This window comes from Calidris pugnax, unplaced genomic scaffold, assembly GCF_001431845.1.
Source record: "Calidris pugnax isolate Ruff unplaced genomic scaffold, ASM143184v1 scaffold220, whole genome shotgun sequence".
Taxonomy (NCBI): domain Eukaryota; kingdom Metazoa; phylum Chordata; class Aves; order Charadriiformes; family Scolopacidae; genus Calidris; species Calidris pugnax.
Genome location: NW_015090963.1, coordinates 1986305 through 2008937, shown reverse-complemented (window position 1 = coordinate 2008937; position 22633 = coordinate 1986305). Strand labels below are relative to the sequence as shown.

At 54.7% G+C, this 22633-nt stretch overlaps 2 protein-coding genes across 2 annotated transcripts; both read right to left on the bottom strand.

The window, feature by feature from the left end:
• Positions 1–265: 265 nt before the first annotated feature.
• LOC106894049 (avidin-like) lies at positions 266–873 on the bottom strand. Its single transcript, XM_014952481.1, has 2 exons — positions 715–873; positions 266–583 (listed from the first exon to the last, which is right to left on the bottom strand). The coding sequence occupies exons 1-2, from the start codon at positions 784–786 to the stop codon at positions 281–283; spliced, it is 375 nt and encodes a 124-aa protein (XP_014807967.1). The 5' UTR covers positions 787–873; the 3' UTR covers positions 266–280.
• Positions 874–4079: 3206 nt separating this feature from the next.
• On the bottom strand, positions 4080–18387 carry GBA2 (glucosidase, beta (bile acid) 2). The gene is made up of 16 exons (XM_014952538.1): positions 18132–18387; positions 17814–17929; positions 17482–17700; positions 15440–15679; positions 14265–14367; positions 12749–12902; positions 12338–12463; positions 12048–12232; positions 11612–11716; positions 10853–10960; positions 10078–10229; positions 9821–9927; positions 9523–9665; positions 9100–9215; positions 5117–5308; positions 4080–5027 (listed from the first exon to the last, which is right to left on the bottom strand). Exons 1-16 carry the CDS (start codon positions 18370–18372, stop codon positions 4800–4802), a joined length of 2535 nt encoding a protein of 844 aa, XP_014808024.1. The 5' UTR covers positions 18373–18387; the 3' UTR covers positions 4080–4799.
• Positions 18388–22633: the final 4246 nt, after the last annotated feature.

The following is a 22633-nucleotide window of genomic DNA, read 5'->3' as shown; positions in this document are numbered from 1 at the left end:
AGTCGACCCGGGCTGTCCCTACCCTCTGTAGGTGGTGGACACAGCGGTGATGGGGAAAGCGGGCAGGAGGGGTCAGAGAGGGGAGGTGTGACAAGGAGATGGGGAGAGAACAGTGGGCTTCATCTTCTGTGCCCCGGGACTGGGAGCTGAGAGCAGCCCTGGAGCTCTGGCGTCAGGGATGGGGGAGTGTCAGGGACACCACAGCGGGTGGGAGAGCACTGGGGACACCACAGGGAAAGACAGAGGGTCAGCAAGGACACTAGGGAAGGTAGGGAATCACCTAGGACATCACAGGGGAAGGCACAAGAGCATCCCATGGGAGGGCAGGGGAGCTCGGGGGACACTGCAGGGAGTCGGGGAAAGGAGAAGCACCTGAGAAGGTCCATTTGACAGTGAAGCCAAAGGTGGGCTGGCTCTTCGAGTTTATGTTGTTCTGGGAACCCTGCAGTGGTGACTTCTGAATCTTGTTTGTCGTGGAGCTCACGGCTGTGTGGTAGAAGCCGGTGAATTCGTCGTTTTCATTCATCACCCCGATGGTCATGTTGGAGCCCAGGTCATTGACCCAGCGCCCGGTCAGCACACACTGGAGCAGAGGAGACTCAGCGTTGGTGTCACAGCACAGCCCAGGTGCGGGCAGGGTGGCAGGAGTGGGCACCCCCGGGAGCTGCAGCCCCCCTGACCACCCTGCCCCCTTCATCCCAGCCCTGCCCTTACCTTTCTTGCGCAGAGGCCGGGAGCCACCAGGGCCAGGCTGAGCAGCAGGAGGAAGGGAGTCGCTTGCACCATCTCTGCAGCGGGCAGACAGCTGGGGTGCCTGGGGACGTGCTCCTCGCAGGGCTCTGACGATGTGCCTCTGCCCTCACCTTTTTATAGCTGCTGGGGCAGCCGGTGGCAGCTCTGGACAGGGCGTTGTGCAATCTGGGTGTTTCCAATTTGCAGTTCCTGGCTGTAGGAGAGGGAGATTGACAGCAGATATTCCCAGAAGTGCCTGCTGAAGCTGCTGGTAGATATTCCCAGAAGTGCCTGCTGAAGCTGTCCCTCCTTTCGTATGTTTCCCTGGCACCTCTCAGGGAGGCCCTGGCTCCTGCAGGTCAGCAGCTGCCAGGATGGATGCTCAGCTAGGGAAAACCCCTCTCAGGGGCTCTTGTCCTTTCTGCCGCCTCTCTGCCATGTCACTGCTGTGCCCAAGGCACACAGGGGTGCCAGGGAGCCTTATCAAGGCACCAATTGTTATCCAGGGTGCACCTGGGAGCCAAATGCACCCCAGGATCCGCTGCAGCACACAGCCTCACCTCACTCCCCCTTACCAAGCATCCTTGTGCAAACCCACTCAGCACCAGGCTCATTTCAGGGCTTTGATTTCTTCCCTGCCTCCCCCTCCCCGCCCCACCTCAGGACTGAAGTAGCCACAGACCAGGCTACAAAGCTCCTGGCCTCCTCTCACCCGGGCTGGCACGAAGGCTTCTGCTGTTTTGACAAGCTGGCTTTTCTTGGAAGGAGATGATTTCGTTTATGAAAAACAAACATTCCCTGAATATCTTGGACATCACATTTTAATACTGACAAAAATGGTATTTACACAGGGATTCTTAAGTAACTTTAAGTATGTATTTATATAGCTGCTTTTACATTATAGTTGTTGCGGTCTGGGGAGGCTGAAGGGGCTTGGTTCACACCAGATTTTCTCCCTCATTCCTCAATGATTTTTCAAGGCAGTCTCCTAAAATATGAGTGTTTTCATTGCCCCAGTCATCTCAGCAAGAGCTGATGGAGAGCCATGCACCGGAAAATGCTCCTTTTCCAAAAATGGAGATAATGCAACCCTTTGCGACACCTCAGAAATACTTCCCAAATTTAATTTCCCTTTAAACTCACATTTGAGCCCCAGTTTCTCTCTGACGGTGAAGTTCATCACTGCCCGTTGGGGAGCATTGCATGGCTGCTGCTGGCATCTCAACACACCCTCTCTGCTCTCTGCGGGAGCCTTACATCCCTCTCATACCCCTGCCCGCAGGAGGTCTCCGGCCAGGGAGCTACCTGCCCATGGGAAATTCCTGCCCCACTGTTTGCTTCCCTCTGTCTCAGGAATTAACTGCAAGACAAGGTATGTTTTCCCACACAGCTGCTGTTTGCTTTGGCTGGTTTTTCAGCAAAAGGCTGAAAGGCGCTGCTTGGAGCGTGGCCGAGGCTCGTGATAATGGGCACAGTCTGGCTGGGAAGGTGGCAGGGGGCAGGAGGGGCAGCCCTCATCCCCTTGCCACCCCCCACCTCTCCATCGGTGCCTCACCGTCACCGCCTCGCCATCATCATCCCCTTGCCATCACCTTGCTTCAAGAAGCTCCCGCAGGGACATCACGGCCACCGGTGGGCATGGGGACGGGCAACACACAGTCTCCACACTGGCACCTTTGCTGATGGCAACCCACAGACCATTTATAGCCACAGGTCTATTTTAGCATGACACAAAACATTATTGGTGCTATATGCCCATAACCTTTATTTTTCCCATGTATAACAACCCCTAGCCTCATGGTGTATCTTGTGGGTGCAAGGATCATCTCAGTGCTCAAGGCGGTGGATTTGTGACCAGCCTTGGTCGAGTCAAAAATAAAACAAGCCAAGAGCTGGGGTATCTCCGCAGGGTTTGCCCCCTCCAAAGGGCAGCCAGTGAAGCGGCTCGGGGCTGGCAATCATTATCCACGCCGTGCCTAAGCCCTGGCACAGCAGGGAGTGGGGAAGGGGGAACGGGCCAGCAGGGAAGAAGTCCAAAGCAGAAAGTGCTGAAGAAGTTAAAAATCAGCAGGGCTGTGGTTTAAAGCCTTGCATGTCAGGGGTGTAGAAAGTGTTAATGAACAATACGAGGAAAGGGTTAATAAGTGATTAAACTTGCTGCCCACGCTAGGATTGAGTCAGCTTCAAAAAACACTAGTACAGGCAAATGTTAGGTAAAATCATATTTGTAACCAAGGACTGTCCTCCCAGACCGCAGCCGTGCCCACGCAGAAGTTGCTGAACACTGAGCCAGACACAAACGAGTTTTATTGATGCAAAACAGTCAAAAGTGGAGGAACTATTCCTTGATACAGACTGAATGCCCCAAGCTTTGAAGCCTGTGGGCAGCCCACTGCTTGGGGTTAAGGAATGAAGCTGATGGGTCACAGCAATAAAACCCCAGCCAGGTCAGAAGTCGTGCTGGCTTTGGTATCTGCTTTTGTCCCTTGCCAGCTGGATCGGGATGTCACGAAGTAAGCGGGGGCACGCAGCCCAGGTGAGCCACTCTGCTGTCCTGGCATCCCTGTCCCCCCCAGCCTTGCCACGGTGACCCTAAGGGAGAGCATCCCAGTCCCTCTCCACCACCCATGGCCTCTGCCATGGGAGACCACCCCCCGCTGCTCCGTGGGGGCCACATCCGGGACAACCTGCCCTTTCCCGGATAACATTATTCCTCTGCCCAGGCGGATGCAGGAACACTCTGCCAGGGAGCAAAGAAAAGGCCATTTATCAGCTGCTGTCAGCACCGTGCCACCGCAGCGATGCCCTGCCTGCGCCAGCTCCCAGGGCAGGGTGAAGGTGACAGTGGGGAGGACAGGCTGCTTCCCACCCTAGCCCTGACATCACTAAACAGATTAAGACAGGGCTTTAGAGCAAAAAAAGACCTTGGGCCGCCTCCCACCCCTTCGAGACCAGGCAGGTGCATACTTCAGATGGTCTGCTGGCAGAAAAACGAGGAAAAGGAAGCAAGGTGCCCAGCCCTGCTTGGTCAAGGGCCAGTCCTGGGGCACTGCTGCTCCCCACAGAGGCATCTTCAGCAGGAATGCTAGGTTCCTCGCCTTCCCCGACCTTGCTGGCAGGAAAACAAGGGGAAGGTTGCTCCTGGGTGGGGGGGGAATGCACATCTTGCTCCCCTTCACAAAACCCCACAAGACCCAGCCTGGAATTAGGGCTTGTTCCCCTCTGCATTCCCAGCCCTCCATCCCAGCTGAGGAAAAAAAAGGGGGAGCAACACGGGTTCCTTCCTCCAGCTTGCCCTCCCCTCCCCCCCCAAACACTGCAGCAGAAAAGACACAGAGGAAGAAGGATTGACAGCTGGACAACTTTATTAAGAACTTAAAATGATTCATCCCCTAAAACGTGCTCCGCCGCCCGCCCCCAGTGCCAGGGGGGAGAGGGGGGCCACGGTACCAGACCAGGACGTGCTGCTTGGGCTCTGATTGTCACAGGCTGGGGAGCCAGGGCTCCCCTGGGGATTGTATTTGCCACTGGCTCTCCCTGGAGCAGAGCCAGCCTGCGTTTGCAGTGTCACACAATGGAGGGACAACTACAGCGTCCACATGCCTGTGTGCACCAGTGCAAAACGTCCCCACACACACACATACACCCACACATTTTTCATTTTTTTTTCCCTGCAGGCCAGTTCCCACCTAGCCCAGCCCACTGACTGCAGGAGGTCTCCTGTGCTCCTGGGCATGGTGTTAGCTCCGGTGGAGGATGGCTGGGGGTCCTGCAGGCTGCCCGAGCCCTGAGTGATGGGGAAGGGGAGGCACAGGCTCCAGCAGCACCTCCTTATCCCACCCCTCTCCTCTCCGAGGAGACACCCCCACCTCTAGTCCCCCCCTCGTGCTCAGCATCAGTAGCTGGAATCCCCTTGAGGTGAAGGACATGTAGTGGAGGTAGGGAAGGAAAACAGCAATGTGAGTATTATCAAAGAAGGGGAGGGAAGGGTCCCCAGGCTGAGGCCCCTGCCCCCTCTTTCCAGACCCACCCCCGTGCACCCGCTGCCCTACTCAGTGCCACCAGGCTCAAGGGTGGATGGGGACCTGGGGGTGCTGAAGGGGTGCTGGTGCCTGGCCGGCTCTGCGCTCCAGGGCCAGCTGCATGCTCCAGATGCTGAGAGGCCGCATGTAAGCCAACGAGCGGTAGACTTTCTTCTCCCGGTAGGCCTCTGGTGTCTGGAAAGCCATGCCCAGCTGTTCCCACACCGTTCGGTAGCAGCCCTCTGCTGTACGGAAGCCTTCCTCCACCATCCCCTGCAGCAGAAGGAAGACAACCAATCAGCCCGTCCACGGAGTGGCAAGGAGATGGCAGGTGCCAAGGGGTGCGCATCGTCACCACTCACCTCCTGGATCATGGTGGCAGCCAAAGCATAGACCACGCCAATCCACACCTCATCAGACTGCACACTGGAGGTGTCGGGCACCCCGTCGGGTCTCATGCCGTTCACTGCTCCCATGGTGCCACCAGCAAAGCTCATGACGTTCTTCTCAAAGATGGTCTTGAGTGCACTGACAACATGACTCTTGGGGAAGACCTGTGAAGAGAGAGAGAGACCCTTGGGTTTAGGGTCCGCACAGACCCTTCAGGATGGTTGTCCAGGGAGCAGGGTTAGATTTTCCATTAGAAAGAGGTCAACACTGCTCGCTAGGGAACTAGCCACCTCAGGAAAATAACAGGAGGAAGTAAAAAAGCCTCTTTCCCCGAAGAGACAAAAACAAAACCAAACCAAAACAAAGAGAATACAGTTAAAGCAGTTGCTCAACAGAAGAGAGGCTGAACTCATTCCACCTTCCTCCTAGGGAGGCTGACAGCTCATCCAGTTACTGTGCCTCCATCAACAGCCTCTCACCTTCAGTCACTGGCCAAAGCTCCGCATCTCGTGGCACCTTGCTTTGGAGACCTGGCCAACACCACCATCCTCATCTTGGTATAAACCAAGTTCACCACTGCTCGTTTCTCAGGCTAACAGCTATTTGAGGCCCAAATTTTCTCATGGTAAAACCATGGTTCTGTTCTCTCAGCCCATCTACACTAGCTACAAGAGGCATTGCAATGCCTACAAGAGATGAGTCACCAGCCAGAGGTGGCCAAAGAATGGTCTGGGATCAGTGAGGCTGGAGGTATCTTCTTACCAAAGGGAAAGATTACGTCAATGTCAGTCTGATGACATTAGAATACATCCTGCAGCTGCAAAGTGAATGTTGTGGATACCGGTATGTTCCTTTGGGTAAGTGCTGGGAATCTTGGTGAAAGGAAAAAAAAAAAAAAATCAGCTTCAGCTCAGGGGAAAAAAAAAAAAAAATCAGCTTCAGCTCAGGGGAAAAAAAAAAAAAAATCAGCTTCAGCTCAGGGGAAAAAAAAAAAAAAATCAGCTTCAGCTCAGGGGAAAAAAAAAAAAAAATCAGCTTCAGCTCAGGGGAAAAAAAAAAAAAAATCAGCTTCAGCTCAGGGGAAAAAAAAAAAAAAATCAGCTTCAGCTCAGGGGAAAAAAAAAAAAAAATCAGCTTCAGCTCAGGGGAAAAACAAAAACAAGGCTTAGTTTTGAGTGATTTCAAAAGGACTTTAATCCTTCCAATTTTGTAATCAGGTGGTGATGCAAGAGTTCACAGCCAGGACTAAAGGCCATTAGAGGTGCAAGAAGGGGCAAACTGGGAATGGAGAAGTCAGACTGAGATGCACACGATGCCTGTTTTCTGCTACTGGTAGGAGAGATTTAAAACTTTTATCCCAAGTGAAAGTTAAAGTCTCAGAGAAGGTCAACAGTGCTCACTGGATAAACAGCCATTTCAGGAGTTTAACAGGAGGAGGTAAAAACCTTCCCCTCCAATAAGGCAGGAGGAGAAAAAAAAAAAAAGCAAATAAAAAGCTAAGGCCAAGAGCTCAAAACACTTACGAGAACAGACTGAAGTATCATGTTAAGTAAGCTCTTGCCAAAAAAGGGGAAAAAAAAAACCCCTACAAACCCACAAACAAAAAAACCCAAACCAACCCCACCTCAGCATGAAAACACCTGCCAGCCAAACAAACTGCAGTGGAGCAGCAATGCAGCAAGGACTGCATTAAGATGAAAAGCCTCTGTACACAGCTCAAAGTAAATAAAGCTTCTGCAGTGCTCTCGCTATTGGCAATGAATCCAGGAAGTGTCAGTGCAGCAGAAGTCACTGCCTTGGTAGGAAAAGCAAAGCTCAGGACTCTGTGATGTTGCAAGGGGAGGGCTGGCTGGTCTCCAGCCCCCACCCACCTAACGGTAAGAAAGCCACAACAAGAACTTTTGCAGGGTGACCAAGATCAGGAACAATTTCATGGAGCAACCATGACACCTACTTGCAAGAAGGCGAAGAGCCGGTCAGCTGCCAGCTCATCAGCACAGCCTGGGGAGGAGCCAGACCTTTCTTGCCAGCCCGGTGCCACCAGAGCCAGGAGAGGCGGGAGGTGTGATGACACCAGACAGGAGCTTGCCAAGGTAGGCTGGGCAGTCCAACCAGACAGCTTTGGTACACTCAAAGGAAAGGAAGCAGATCCCTTTTGTCTACGCTAAAGCCAAGCATCCAACACAGTCATTTTTCCTGGTGTGACTCTAGAGATAAGCCCAAGCACAGTTGGGCAGGAGGAGTCAGCAGAAAGGTGGCATGAGGCAGCCGTCTCTGGCAGAAGGTTTCAGGCCACGGTTTCTTCAGTACTGGGGTCACAGGCTTTTCCAATGTTGCATTTCATTACTGACCTGCATATGCAGCAGGAGTGCGTTAATAAGGTTACAAACAGGAGTGCTGGCAGCCGGGCAAGGGATCAAAATACAGGGAAAAAAACATCGACGGTCATCGTAACAGAAGAGAGAAAAGTTCACAAGTCCCATCTCCAGGGAGGTCAAAGCTCACCAGCCAGAAGAGTATCACAGAATCTTCTAGGTTGGAAGGGACCTTCAAGATCATCTTGTCCAACCGTCAACCTAACTGACAAAAATAGACACCCACACTACAAACAAGGAGCATCATCACTAAACCATACCTCCCAGCACTACATCAACCCGTCTTTTGAACACCTCCAGGGATGGTGCCTCAACCACCTCCCTGGGCAGCCCATTCCAATGGCTGATAACCCTTTCAGTGAAAAAATTTTTCCTAATATCCAGCCTGAACCTACCCTGGCGTAACTTGAGGCCATTTCCTCTTGTCCTGTTGCCTGTGACTTGAGAAAAGAGACCGACCGCCACCTCTCTACACCCTCCTTTCAGGTAGTTGTAGAGAGCAATAAGGTCTCCCCTCAGCCTCCTCTTCTCCAGGCTGAATAACCCCAGCTCCCTCAGCCTCTCCTCATAAGACTTACTCTCCAGACCCCTCACCATCTTTGTCGCCCTTCTCTGGACCCGCTCCAGCACCTCAATGTCTTTTTTATGGTAGGGGGCCCAAAATCATCTTCAGCAATGAAATTCCAAGGCTATGGAAAGGCAAGTGACATTTTTTGACTGTGCTAGGATTACTGTTTGCCCCAAAAAGGGATGTTTGGGTGTTACTGCATGAGGTCTGCACCAGACCCCACCTGGAAGCCCTAGGCACAGCCCCAGTCCCCATGGTCTAGGGACCCACACTGGGATAAATGCAGGAAAGCACAACCAAGCGCCCATTTCTCATTAAATCCCACAGCACTTAGCACAAGCTGCTGCCAGGAAACACCACTGGAAGCTCCCCTCTGGTACCACAGCCAACAGTCAGTCCTCCCTTGAGTCACCCAAAGGGTTTGCCTGTCCATGGCCACCAGGGAGCGCCTTGGTCTGACAACTGCCTGTAGGTCATAAATAATCCACAGGACGGCCCCTTCCACTTTCCAGCTCTGCTCGAGGTGTTGCACCACCAGCAGCTGCTCTCACCATCCCACCAGACAAGAGGAGTCTTCAGCCAATTCTTCTCTTGCAGCTGAAGAGCAACAGACTTCAGGGCCCCAAATAAGCCTTAGGTCCCTCGGATACTCGTTTAGGACTTTAAACTAGGCAGCAAATAACACATGGAATTTTTCATACATGTTTTTTTCCTCCTATTTTTAAAGGAATAGCACTTCGTCAAGGGCAAAACCCTTCGAGACCTTCCTCCAAGCATGCCAGAGCAGACCGTGGTTACACACCCCTGCTGCATAGCCTCTCCGTGAGCAGATTTTTGGTTTGGTTGCACCCGTGTGCATCCAAGGGCTTCCACCCAAGCACACACAGCTGCAGGGGAGCAAGCTGGACACCCTGCACCAGCTCCTAAAGCTTTAACTGCCCAGCACATGCCAGCACCTCCAGGTGGAGGTCTCATCTCACCCCACCATGCAGCAGGCTGCCCCTTCTCTCACCTCAAACTCCTCTTGGTCCAGACCACAAGCCCCAAGAAACCACTGCCCGGCACACTGGTCTGACATGATGCTGCTGGAGGTTTCACTCCCACTGCTGTCATAGTTGTAATATTTCCCTGGAAAAAAAAAGGCAGGAAACAGTTTTAAATCCATAGTTTAGGACCCCAGCTCACGTGTGCTGTCCCTACACTCCACACCATGAGGCAGGAGCGTGGCAGTTTTTTCCAGAAGGCTCTCCTCTCTTTTCTTTCCCAAACCACCATACCCTTTCTGTTCCCTCCCTGATACTGGATCCTCCCCCTCCGCGTGGAGGGATGGCATCTCCCCTCCTTCCCCCATCCCCTGCAAGGCTCTGTAACCCAAGGAGGAGCCATTCCCCTCCCAAGAAGGGCACATGGCCATCTCCCACCAGGGAGCACCCACCGTTCCAGAGCATCCTCTCAAACGCCTCCTTGCCCTTGCTGAGGATGTCTGCGTATTTCTGCCGGATCTCGGTATCCCCCAGCACCTCTGCCATCTTGCACATGGTGCAGACAGCTGCCAGCCACAGCCCGCCACAGTACGCGCTGCCGGAGCCAAAGGAGAGCAGTGTCAGCAACGTGGGTCACCCCACAGGTCGCATGGAGCTCCCCCAAGAGATGGGGAGCACAGTCCCACCTCTGAGCAACCTCCCCCACCCCACAGTCCCCATCTCCAACCTCCACCTGCCTTTCTTGCTCACCTGGCTCCGTTTACCACCCATGCATCGTACGTCTGGTCCGCAAAGCCACCGTTTTCAATGAGGCCATCATTATCTGTATCAAACTTCAGCTCTGACTCCATCACGGCCTGCGGGAGAGGTAGGAGACAGTCACACAAGCCCCTGCATCCTGCCTGCCCCCCACGCTCTGCTCAGGAGCATCCATCCTCTCGGGATGTCACGCAGCTCCCAATGGAATTGAGGAGAGGATGCCCCAGGGTCTGGTCTCCTCCCAGTACCTGGCAAACTGGCCACATGTCCCTCAAGTACAGGGAGTCATGTGTCAGGTAGTAGTCGCGGTACACCTGCAGCACAAACTTCAGGTTGAGGTCCTTCCAGTCAGCTGTGTCGTGCATCAAATAGGCATTGACACGCTGCCACGGCTCGTCACCTGAGTAAGGACAGAGCAGATGCAGTAAAGCAGCAAGCAAGGAATGGCCCTTCTCCTACCCAGGAGCAAGGTCCAAAGGGTGCCGTGATCAAACAGCACTAAAACAGTATGTTCCACCCTGTGCTATCTCTAGTGAGAACAGCCTTCCCACTACTGCTCAGCTACCCTCTCTCTCCCTTGTACAAGCTTCATGCAGAATGGTCTTCGTCACCTCCCCCAGCTTTTCATTCTCAGAAAACAGCGCATTCCATGCACCATGCCTGTCCCACGGCTTAGGAGTTAACTACTCTAGGAGTTAACTACTAATGGCTTCAAGCTCCAACAGGGTAGGTTTAGATTGAACATTAGGAAAGAATTTTTCACCGAAAGAGTGATAGGGCATTGGAACAGGCTGCCCAGGGAGGTGGTGGAGTCACCATCCCTGGCTGTGTTTAAGGGCCGTTTAGATGCAGTGCTAAGGGACATGGTGTAGGGGAGGACTTTGTAGAGTAGGGTAGATGGTTGGGCTCGATGATCCCAAGGGTCTCTTCCAACCTCAATGATTCTATGATTCTACCCTGAGAAAGTTGTGTGAGCAGCCCTGCACCCCTCTGCCCTCCAAAAGGCCCGGCCAGACCCCTCACCTGGGTCCCCAATGTCATGCGGCACCACGTTCTTCAACTTCACCTGGGCTGTCTGACCACACATCAAGTACTGCCGGGGCTGCACATCCTCATTCACCACCGTGACAGCTGGAGAGGACACAGAGCAAGAGACATGAGAGGAAGCTTGCTGCTGCAGTGCCTGCTGCCTAAGAACAGACACAGACAGGGCCACCAGTCCTTTGGGGTTCTGGCTGCAAGACTGCAGCCCTCTCCAAAGGGCCTGAGGGGACACCAGGCTGCTCCCTGTCTCCCCTCAGCAGGGAGCAGCAACTCCCTCAGCAACTGTCACCAGCCCCTTAAGCAAGGCGGTGGCAGCATCCAGAGCTGGGAGGGAACCCCAGTGGGCTCAGCCTCCCCACAGCCCAGCAAAGTGCCATGCTCCACCATGGTGACACCACCACTGAGCAGCCTCCAAGCCCACCTAAAATAACAGGGTCTGCAAACAGGTCCACGATTTTACTCTGCAAGGAGCATGGACAGAGCAAGGAACTCCCCCCAAGCAGGCAGAACCAGCTGTGCACACCCAGTGTGGCAAGCAGGCATCCCAGTGCCGGGAAGAGAGATGTTGAGAGGCAGCAACATTGGAGATTTGCAAATCCTGGGCCCAGCAGAGGACCTGGAAGACAATGCTGGCTCCATGACACAGATTTCTATGGCAGATGGTGTCCCAAACCCTCCAGCTCTTCCCTAGGTGAAGACATCATCAGGCACCAAACCAGGGTCTCCCGGGTCACTCACCAATGTCATACTGCAGGCTGATCTGCAGCTTGGGCCACAGCATGACAAGAGCGAAGGAGGCGTAAAAGTGGACGTCGTAAGTGTTGTACATCCGGTACTCCTGGCCTGGAAGGACCAGAGAGATGGTGAGGGATGGGAGACCTGCCACAGGGAGGGTAAAGGATGGGCAGGTCCTCCCTCCCACATGGCCCAGGAAGGGGTGCTCTTTCATGGCAGAGGTAGGGGCTCCCATTAGAAGTGGGGTTTATTCTCTATATATAGCACCCATGGGTCTGGAGAAGACCTCATGCCATATCCTGCAGGGCTTGGTCCTGCAAGGGGCTTTGCTCCCTACCCACCAGGTGTGAAAACCATCCCCACAGCAGGTTAAAACCACCTGGTGACAACAACGGTAAGGGGTTGAGTTGGGACCATGCACGAGGTCCCTGCAAGTTACCTTCCAAATAAGCAAACCTTCCGTACTCCTGCAGGACAGGGAGGAGGTTGGAGAGGCAAGCCCCCGCCGCCCCCTGCACGTCCTCAGCACAGCAGTCTGGGGGCAACTCCACCCAGATGGTCCCCCCATCCGTCATGAAGTACAGCTCATTGAAGAGGGCCGACTTGTACCAGGAAGGCAGCTGGCTGCAGGCAAGAGGGGAAACTTCAACCACAGCGGCCCAGGTGGGGATCCTCCTCCTCTGCCCAGCCCCAGGAAGCCACTGGGAAGGAGCTTCCCATCTACCTTACCTGTTCTCCAGGATGGGCTTCTGCCAGGCTTCGATCTTCTTCTCCCACTCCTCGTAGTGTGTCAGGGCGTGATGGGAGAGGGCAGGAGCAGCATCACCTCCGCTGCCAAAGAACCGGGTGTACCGCCTGCGGAGGTGGGGTGTTGGTGAGAACACCGTGACCTCAGGCTGTGAAGCCCACCTGGCCACCAGAGAGGGGCTAGACTATTGGGAACACCAGAATAACACGACTGCTGGTGCTGGGGTGTCAAGGAGCAAGGGTCCCCTTGAGGAGGAGAGGGTCCCCTCTGTGACCTGGCAAGGCCATGGCCACAGGAAGTGGGTGGGACAAGGCTCCCCAGGCAGCACTCAAGCCCACAGTCAGGGAGAAGGGGACTTTGGGGACGCGAGCGACTGAAGACAACCCACCCACCTGAGGTGCAGCTTCTCCTTGGAGCCAAAGTGAACACGGGGCATGTCCCAAGCCAGGGCCAGCTCCAGTGTCCTGTGTCCGTGGGCAGGCACCCTGCAGCTGGCACACACTGCTGCCGCTGTCACCTCCCCTTTCTCTGTTGGGCTGCTTTTACCTGCCAGGACAAAAAAACAAATAAGAAAAAAAAAATATTCAAAAGTGACCAAGGAAGCCTATGGAGGGCTGTGACTGATGATCCCACACAACCCAAATGGGACGAGACTATTAGGGCATTCCCCTGCCCCCTTACAACCCTGAGGATGTACCCTCCAGGTTGCAAAGGATGACATTACTGCACATGAGTAACTGCTTTTTGCAAGCAGGAAAAAATACCTGCCATGGGCGGAGGGGTTAAAAAAAAAAAAATTAGTCGTCATCAAAGCAGAGGAACAAATCAGGCAGGAAAAGCCACCTGGCACAAGTCCTTTCCGGACAAAGCACCCCATGACTTTGTAACTGCACTCAGAAACTGTGACCTTCTAGTGACAGTCATCATTTCCAGCTTTTTGCAGGGTGCCTGAACTGCGCCCGTATTTCAGAAAAGCCCTGAGGTGGCTGGATAATTATATGCTGGCTCTGACATGTACCAGGTAAACTCATTAGAGCAACAATTTTAACAGCAGCACAGATCTTGGCTACGATAATGCTTGGCATGCACAAAGGAAAACCACATCCCAATAGCCTGGAGAGCTCTGAGTGCACCTAGGCAGGAAACTCAGTTTTCCGGAAATATTTATGTAAACACTTTATTTACATAATTCAAGCTTCAAGAAACTTTGCAATGGCCCACTACCAGCATCACTAGTTTGTCAGCATCATCCTCGTTTGTCAGCATCATTCTTGTTCAAAAGCTGGCAGAGACATTAGGCAAATGGTCACCTTTGGGGGTTGGCAGCAAGGGCTGGGAGATGCCACCCTGCTTTAAAGCTTCTACCAGGGGAGCAAGCAGACAACTGAGGATGGTGCAGAAGTATCATGGGCAATACCAGAGCCTTCAGGGAATAGATGTACTAACAAGAGGACAGCAAGTGACAGCAGCACCAAACCCCAAGGACAGCTAAACGCCCACAAGAATAAATCTGACAGGGGGCAGCTTGCAGATCTGGCCATAGGAACTCAAGGGAAGGTGGCTGGGCATCACGCTGGCTACTCAGCAGAAGTCCCAACTCAGCCTACAACACTACACAAACTAACAAGATACCAGGATGTGTAATTAATATAATCAAGAACAGACCCAAAGTGGTGCTAATAGCTTTTGCAGAACCACAACGAGGAGACAGTGTGACAAGCAATGGAAAATTGAGATACAGCCTAAAGGCGGGAATGAGCCACAGCATCACCAAGAGCTTTTTGTGATAACACCGAGGTGGCTAGAGGAAGGGAGATCTGCCCTTGCTCGGGTGCTCTGTGGCCTGCAACCAGCGTGGCCCCCCCATTACCCCTGCTCCCCCTCCACCCACCCCACGGAGAGACTCACCGGCGGGGGAATCCAGCCTGCCGTCCTGCAGGAGGTCCTGCCACACCTCTCTACCCGATCCCGTGGGGTTGAATGCCGTGAGGTGGGTGACAGTCGTGCCAGCCTGGAGAAGGGAAGAGGATCATCAGGGGCTGGTACTTTTGAAGGGCAGATGCACACCCTACCCTCCCAACCTGTGGCGGTGGTGGTGTGCTCCTCCCCTTCACCCCCTGCTCAAGCCATAACCATCAGTGGGAGTTGTGATGAGTTCCTCCTGGACTTTGGGGGACGGCTGGCAACACAGCCAAAACACTGTCTGGAGTGGGGCCTAGATATTTCATCCCCATGTGAGTATCACTACAGGTCAATGGTCTTACTCTAGAAAGAGTGGACTGCCCAAGAGCCCTTTGAGCTCTCCTGTATGGCAGTGGGCTGCAAGCCAGGATCTCCCCTGGAGTGGGAACACTCCCTTAAGGTTAGTCTTTGAAGTTTAGGGATTCCTTGCCGCAACAGATTCTTGGTAAATGGTTAATAGCATGCTGAACTTTGAAATCTTAGCTAAGTGATATAAAGGATTGATTGCGCATATATAATCCTTTAGACATAAACCATAGACCAAGTCTGGGACTAGGATTGGACCCAGCCGCACCTAGACTCCTCTCTGAGAAGGAGTTTAGAAAGCAAAGGGGGTCCTTTTTGAACCTCATGAATAAGTGTGACTTTCTGAACCTCAGACTTTGTCTGACCCTGTCGTCTCTGCAAGAAATAACCAAGTGTGCCTTGCCATTGAATCTCGTAAAACATTGTCACATTCACTATCGAATTTTGTTAAATCACTGTTTTATATTAATAAATACTGCACTGCTTCTCTCTTGAGTGAGGTTAATCACTCCACCCACAACACAGCCCTAACAACTCTGGGACGTCACACTCACTCCCCGCACGCTGCCCAGCAATGCTCACTCCAAACCTACTTGCCTACTGTTCTGCAGGCTTCACCCAAAGCTTCTCTCCTGGCATCCACCCCCAGAGAGGGTGCCCTCAGGGAAATCATGATCCCACTTCTGTTCTGGCTGAGCAGAGGACCAGTGCTGACCCCAGCCCATCACCCACCCATCCTTTACCAGCTACCTAGAAGCAGGACCCCCACACTCAGCAGGGCTGTGGGAGACAGACCATGGGTGTCAGCCCTTTACCTTCTCCCGGGCAGAGATGGCAAAGGTGAAGGGGTTCACAGTTGTGCAGTGGTGCAGCAGGACTCCAGCAACCCGCTCCCCCTGCTTCTCAAAGGCGAAGGGCTCGTTCCAGTGACCCCCACTCCTGTCCTCCTTCGTTCCCGTGCCGTTCTGCAGGCTGAACATGATGGAGACGTCCACGTCCTCGTCCCTCCCGTTCTCCACCTCCCAGATGAACACTCCCACTGGCAGGCTGGAGTCCTGGCAGAGACAGACAACACTGTGCATAGGCCTGGTGACTGCACACTTGGCTGTCGGAGCATCGTTTCTCCCACTGCTGGGGAGACCGTGTGGGATGCAGTGGGAATAAGAGCACCAGGAACAACTTGGTTTTGAGTCATAGAATGGTTTGGGTTGGAAGGGACCTTAAAGATCATGGAGTTCCAACCCCCCCTGCCATGGGCAGGGACACCTCCCACCAGACCAGGTTGCTCAAAGCCCCATCCAGCCTGGCCTTGAATAACTCCAGGGATGGGGCATCCCCATCTTCTCTGGGCAACCTGTTCCAGTGTCTCACTACCCCCACAGTAAAGAATTTCTCCCTATTATCTAATCTACTTCTACCCTCTTTCAGTTTAAAACCATTACCACTTGTCCCATCACTACATGCTTTTGTAAAAAGTTCCTCCCCATCTCTCCTGTGGGCTCCCTTGAGGTACTGGAAGGCCGCTATAAGGTCTCCCTGGAGCCTTCTCTTCTCCAGGCTGAACAACCCCAACTCTCTCAGCCCTGTCCTCACAGCGAGGTGCTCCAGCACTCTGATCATCTTTGTGGCCTCCTCTGGACCCGTTCTAACAGGTCCATGTCCTTGCTGTGCTGAGGAGCTCCAGAGTGGTACTCCAGGTGGGGGTCTCACCCAAGCAGAGCAGAAGGGTAAATTGCCAAGCTGGGAATCAGCAGCAGAGAAATTTGGGGGACAGGCAAAACAAAATTCAGGTCACAAGCCCCTGGGCTAGCAAACCCCACACCGGGCAATACAGAGATGGAAAGCAGGGTTTAAGGCTCAGACAGGTGTCTCAGCAGCCGTCTGCTCAACAGGCTGAGACACGCTCACGTGCTCTGCTGGGGTAAGAGGAAGGTCAGGCATGTCGGCAGCGCAGCCCGCGCCCTCGCCCCGGGCTGGGAGTGAGCAGGAGCGGCGTGCGAGGAGCGGCGAGGCATCCTCTGCCGCCATTCCCAGCTTCCGCATTGCTGTGGGGGTTCCTCCTGCCTGGGAGCATTGCTGAGCGGAGACACCGGGAAATGCTGGGAAAGCCCAGCTGGGAAAGCCCGGCTAATAAGCAGCTCTTCCTTTGGGGATGGCAGGCAAAAGGCAGCTAAAACACGCTCAGGAACACCCAGCTGACAAACCAACCCACAAGTACAGGCCGAGCGTTTCCCAAAACGCTGCCACCGGATCCTCCGGGCAGTAAGGCCCCGGCTCTGGACTTGCCATTCCGGGTGGACAGGAGCTGTGATGGTCACAGGACAAACCCAAAGGCAGGGAACCAAGCTGTACAAAGAGTCAAAGCACAGGTCAGAAGGGAAAGAAGCAGCGGCCAGAGCTAAGCACAAGGAAAAAGGGAGAACCCTTCCAGCACCTACTCCTCCACGAGGGGCAAAGCCTTCCAGGGTCCTGTTGTTACACACCTGGCAGCTGGCACTAGGAACAGGGCCCTAGGACAGACCAGAGCACACTGGGAAAGAACATGAGCAAGGTGGCAAGCCCACTTGTCTTCAGGCAATGCTGAGCTGGGCAGGAGGGACAAGGAACTCCTCTACTGCATCATCCCCGGACGCACAGGCAACACTCAGGGGTCAAAGACTCACCAGCCCCAAGCCTCTGCTACCAATACAGGGCACACTAAGCATCACACAGTACAGCCCCGTCCCTGCCGTGCCAATCCCTTCCCCCTCCCACATCCCTGCCAACCTGCTCCATACAAGCCGTGCTGCTGCAGCGCAGTGTGGCCGGTGCTCCCATGGGACAGGATGCAACCAGCATGGAGCCATCATCTCCTTACCTTATAGTCATGGGGGATGACAGGAGAGACCTGGCGGCAAGTAAGCACCACTTTTTGCCCTGGGAGCTCATAGACCATCCAGGCACGGGGGTACAGGGCATGGTAGAAGGCATAGTGGCCACAGTAACCCCAGTTCCAGCCTTGCAGGGTGCTGGGTCTCTCCACAGACAAGACCTGCTGGTAAATGGTCTGCCCTTTGCACCGCAGGCACACCGTGAACTGTGGAAGAGAGGAGCACAGAGAGGGGGTGAGATGAGCCCAAGAGCAGATGTCCCAGCCACCCCGGCTGCTGTGGTGCTACTCACACCCCTCGCAGACCCCGCTGCACCTACCTGGTTGGCGATGACCGTTTCGTAGTGATAAATGCCAGGGTTCAGCTGCCAGCGGCAGAATTCACCCCGCCAGCCACGGGTGATGGTGCCTCCCCCGATCCCGCCCAGCGGACACCCTGGCAAGGAGACCAGAAATTAGCACCCCTGTTCCTGCCCAGGGTGGGATCAGACCTCCCCCATGCAACTCGGCTCTGCTCACACCCCCAAAAGATCCTTGACCCACTCCCACCCGGTAGCACGTTGGCAGCCCCACGTGAATCTCTGCCCAACCAGCACACTGGGCATTGCACCACCCCAGCACCCAAACTGGAGGCTGACCATAGATCTGCTGCAGAGGAACGGCACACAAGAGGTCAATGAAGGCAGGCTTCTTCTCTATGCGGGTCTTCTTGTACCACCACCTGAAGTATCTGCAAAGGAAAGAGAGGTATGAAAGACAGGACCAGGCATCACCGTCACTGCCCAGGACACGACCAGTACATGTTGCAACCTCCCCTCTTGTAGAGATGTACCATGGAAACTTGTGTTCCAGGCCACAAGGGGTGGTAGCCCCCAGCATCCACCTGCAGCACGTATCGGTCAACAGACACGAGCAGGCAGAGCTCATGCAGCTCAGGGTGAAACGAAGAGCTCTAATACTCGAGAGCAGGGCTCCCTGCTCATGCAGGGGCACGAGGCTTTTCCAAATGCCCATGGAGAAGTGTGAACGCACACAAGGACCACCACTGCCACCACCACATCCACGCCTGGTAGGGTACGTCCAGCTAAGGAAAGTCTGGGAGGTGAGGCACAAGCCCAGAGAAGCCATACGCTGCTCCAGGGACTTGGGCCTTGCTCTTACAGAATCACAGAATCTTCTAGGTTGGAAGGGACCTTAAAGATCATCTTGTCCAACCGTCAACCTAACTGACAAAAATAGACACTCACACAACAAACAAGGAGCATCATCACTAAACCATACCTCCCAGCACTTCATCGACCAGTCTTTTGAACACCTCCAGGGATGGTGCCTCAACCCCCTCCCTGGACAGCCCATTCCAATGGCTGATAACCCTTTCAGTGATAAAATCTTTCCTAATATCCAGCCTGAACCTCCCCTGGCGCAACTTGAGGCCATTTCCTCTTGTCCTGTCGCCTGTGACTTGAGAAAAGAGACCGATCCCCATCTCTCTACACCCTCCTTTCAGGGAGTTGTAGAGAGCAATAAGGTCTCCCCTCAGCCTCCTCTTCTCCAGGCTGAATAGCCCCAGCTCCCTCAGCCTCTCCTCATAAGACTTATTCTCCAGACCCCTCCCCATCTTTGTCGCCCTTCTCTGGACCCGCTCCAGCACCTCAATGCCTTTTTTATGGTAGGGGGGCCAAAACTGGACACAGTACTTGAGGTGAGGCCTCACCAGTGCCTCTTCCACCTCCACATCGTCACACACAGCCCTGCCACATCCCACTGCCATGTCCCCGGGGGGAGGACAGGGTGGGGGGACAGGTGGCACGGGCCAGCCTTACCCCGGAGGGAGGTGATGCTTGCTGTCTACAGCTGGCAGGATCCTGGTGCAGTCAGGCACAGCCCATCAGATAAATTTCTCACCCAAAGGCCTGGGAATCGAGACACCCAAACAGGGGCACACCTGCAGCTGGGTGTGCCGGCACCACTCCGGGCAAGAGGAGCAGGGCTGGGCTCCCAGTCGGCGCCCGTAAAGGACGGGCTTTGGCTAATGAACCGCCCCAAGTTAAATCTTCCACACGGCGACAATTAGCCTATGGAAACCAGCTACGAGACCAGAAGAGGCTGCTGAACTTCCCCCCTGCAAGTGAACAGACAGGCAATACCCAACCGGTGGCTCCGCGGCGCTGGGTGCCAGGAGGGTGGTGGTGGGGCAACACAAGCAGCCCCCACGGTGGGCAACATCCCCGAGCCACCTGCAGGCACCGAGGCCATACTGCTGAGAGGAGAAGACCACCCTAACCGGGAGCTCACTGCCTGTCCTGCTCCAGCAGCTCAAGGGACGGAGAGCCCAGGGGGTGGACAATAGATGAACACTAATCCCACAGGACGTGCACCCCCAGCTTCATGGGGGCAGCAAGGGGGAGTGTCTCTTCCACAACACCCCCTGCTCCAACACACTCCTCTCCACCAAAAACAACTCACACTTGCCCTTTTGACTGGACCTTTATTCACCAACATCTAAGGTCACCAAGATCCCTCTGAGGGTGACATTTTCCAGGCTGCAGTCCCACGGGACGGAACTCACAGCCTGCTCCCCATTCCCGCGTACTCACCTTCGCCTTGGACTGTTTTAAGGGCATTTCGCCTGCAGAGGTTCCAGGGCACCACGAGAACCAGCCTGTCCTGCATGACCGCCCCGAATCAAGGCCCTGCCGCTATCTCCCAGCTACATCTGCTGCAACTGCTCTTCTCCCAGCTGAGGCAGCCCCGGCTTTTACACTGCAGAGGCGAGGTTTTTGGCAGCGTCCTCTCTCTCTCAAGGAAATAATTTATTTATTTTTTTACTTTTCACCCCCCCCCCCAACCCACCGTCAGGAAACCAACCCAGCTGCTTCCCCAGCAGGTTTCTGGCGACAGGAAAATAAGGTGCCCAGGTAGAGCGGCTACAGCACCGCCCTGCTTTCTAGGAGTAGGGGAGTTTTGGGATTTACAGCTGGCCACTGCCTGAGCTCCTTTGCCATCTCAATAGCAACCTCTTCCCCTGTCTGATTCTCCCAAAATCACGCAGGCCAAGAAGAAAAGGTGGACCAATGCCTGGTTGCTGGCTACTAACAGCTCTCCCAGGCTTGCAGAATAAGCAGGACAAAGTCTCTGTCTTCTGCAGCACCAAGAGCCCTGCCAGGGCCAGAGGGCATTTCTTTCCCTTACAGCTGGCAGCAGAATTAAAACCTGTCCAGACACCACCCAGCCATTCTGGATCCGTGCCGTGACCCTCTCCCAAGGCACACCAGCCACCTCTGCAGGAACCTGCCTGCACCACCAGCCCCAGCACCCGCTGCTGAGGGTCTCCCCATGAAGGGCTTACCCCGACCAGCTCTGAAGAACAAAGATCCCACCCCAGGACTGTCAACACCTCCAGCCACACCAACTACAGCAGGGGCTAGTGCTGCAGGAGAGGACACCCATCAGCCAGATGTTTAACTCCACACAACACCACCTCAGCTCAAGATGTGCTGGCTCCTCTGTAGGTCATAGTCCTCCTCAGCCAAAGACGTGCTGCAACCCTGAGGTGCTCCCAGCCGTCTCGTACAGGCTGGGTACCTTGTACAGGAGGTACAAGCACCTGCACCAGGTGACTTTGTACTTGATGCACCAAGCCATGCCAGATTTTGAGAGCACCCCTGGAATGGGTGCCCCCAACAGCAGGTCTGCTGCTCATCACAGGTCATTTGGGAAAGGGGACACCAATCTACAGGATTCCAGATCCATGGGTCATGCTGTGAGGGACAGAGCTCCAGGTTCCTCTTGCAGCACCGGCACCCAGGTTTGAGCCAGCTGACCGTCTCCACCAGATGGACGCAGGGGTGCCCACCAACGCCAGGAGCACACAGCCTCCCTCACATCCCTTCCTCAGCCAACACCACTGCCCTCAGGCTTTAATTCAAACCCACACAGGTATTTCTCACTGCCCTGGCCCTTCCTCTCCACCACTCTCTAGGCCAGAGTCTCCTTGCAAGGAAGCTTTGCCCTGCGCGAGTAGTTTTGAGATGACAAACAAATTAACCTCCTAAATTTGCACAGGGGAAGACGAAGCACTTTGACTTTAAGCTTCTTGCTTTTCCCTAGGACTGATACAGGCCACTTCCATCCCGAGACCCCCGTGAGAACAGGCCAGGGGTGACCTCCCCAAACCGTCACGGAGGCGACCACCTCTTCTCCCCACTTGCCCCACCAGAACTTCATGCTTTCCCAAGGGCTCAGCTCATCCCCAACCTGCCGCGGCGGCTTTTCCAGCAGCCTTTATCTCCAGCGCACGACCCACGCTCTCCCTTCCCCGGTGCCCAGGCTCAGGCTGGGATGTCTCAGGTCAGACCGGCACGCCACGCACCCCGAAGCGGCCCGCTATCTGCCCCTCCATCAGGCTTTGCAGGAACCAGCTTTGCAAGCAGCAACCTCCAAGGGCATCGAGCAGGAAGGGGGGAAAAAAACCAAAAAAACAACAAAAAAACCACACACACACACACACAAAAAAAAAGCCTCAATAAAATGGAGGTAGGTGATAAAAAGAGCAAGCACAAGGAAATAAATCACACCGCCATGGGTTTCAGCCCGGTGGGTACACAAACACCGCCGGCACCCGGGCGGCAGTTCCAAAGGTTAAAATAACACTGCTGTTCCCCACGCGCGATCTTCCTGGGTACTTCCACCTCACCCTTCAGGCAAAGTCAGGGAAGAACCCCCCCGCCCCCCCCGACTCCTAAACCTGCTACAGCCCCATAGCATTTAAAAAAAAAAATTTAAAAATAATATTAATAAAAAACATCCTCCCAATTATCCTCTAGTTTAATCCCCATTTGCCGAGTGGGTGCCTTATGCCAAGGGCTGAGGACCCGGCGCTGGCCAGGGAAGAAGATGAGGCGCAGGTGGCCACCAGCCGCGCCTCCCGGGGGCGGGAGATGGGAGCCCACCCCACACCCCCCGTCCCAGTACCGGTACGATGCCCCAAACCCTCCTCGGTTTTGGGGATCCCGAGCGCGGACGGCTGCCCTTGCCGCCCAGTCTGCCCCAGCGCTCCCAGCGCCGGCGCCAGGCAGGCGGTGCGGGAGGAGAAGCGGGGCCTTCCGTGACCCGCCGCGCTCCACCGGGGGCACGGCCG

Coding starts and splice junctions, on each gene's coding strand:
- LOC106894049 (XM_014952481.1), bottom strand. CDS start 786: ATGGTGCAAGCGACTCCCTTCCTCCTGCTGCTCAGCCTGGCCCTGGTG. Junction 584..714: donor CCGGCCTCTGCGCAAGAAAG/GTAAGGGCAGGG, acceptor CCTCTGCTCCAG/TGTGTGCTGACCGGGCGCTG.
- GBA2 (XM_014952538.1), bottom strand. CDS start 18,372: ATGCTGGGGGCTACCACCCCTTGTGGCCTGGAACACAAGTTTCCATGG. Junction 15,680..17,481: donor TCATCCCCCATGACTATAAG/GTAAGGAGATGA, acceptor TGTCTCTGCCAG/GACTCCAGCCTGCCAGTGGG. Junction 12,464..12,748: donor AAGGAGAAGCTGCACCTCAG/GTGGGTGGGTTG, acceptor CCACCTCCGCAG/GCGGTACACCCGGTTCTTTG.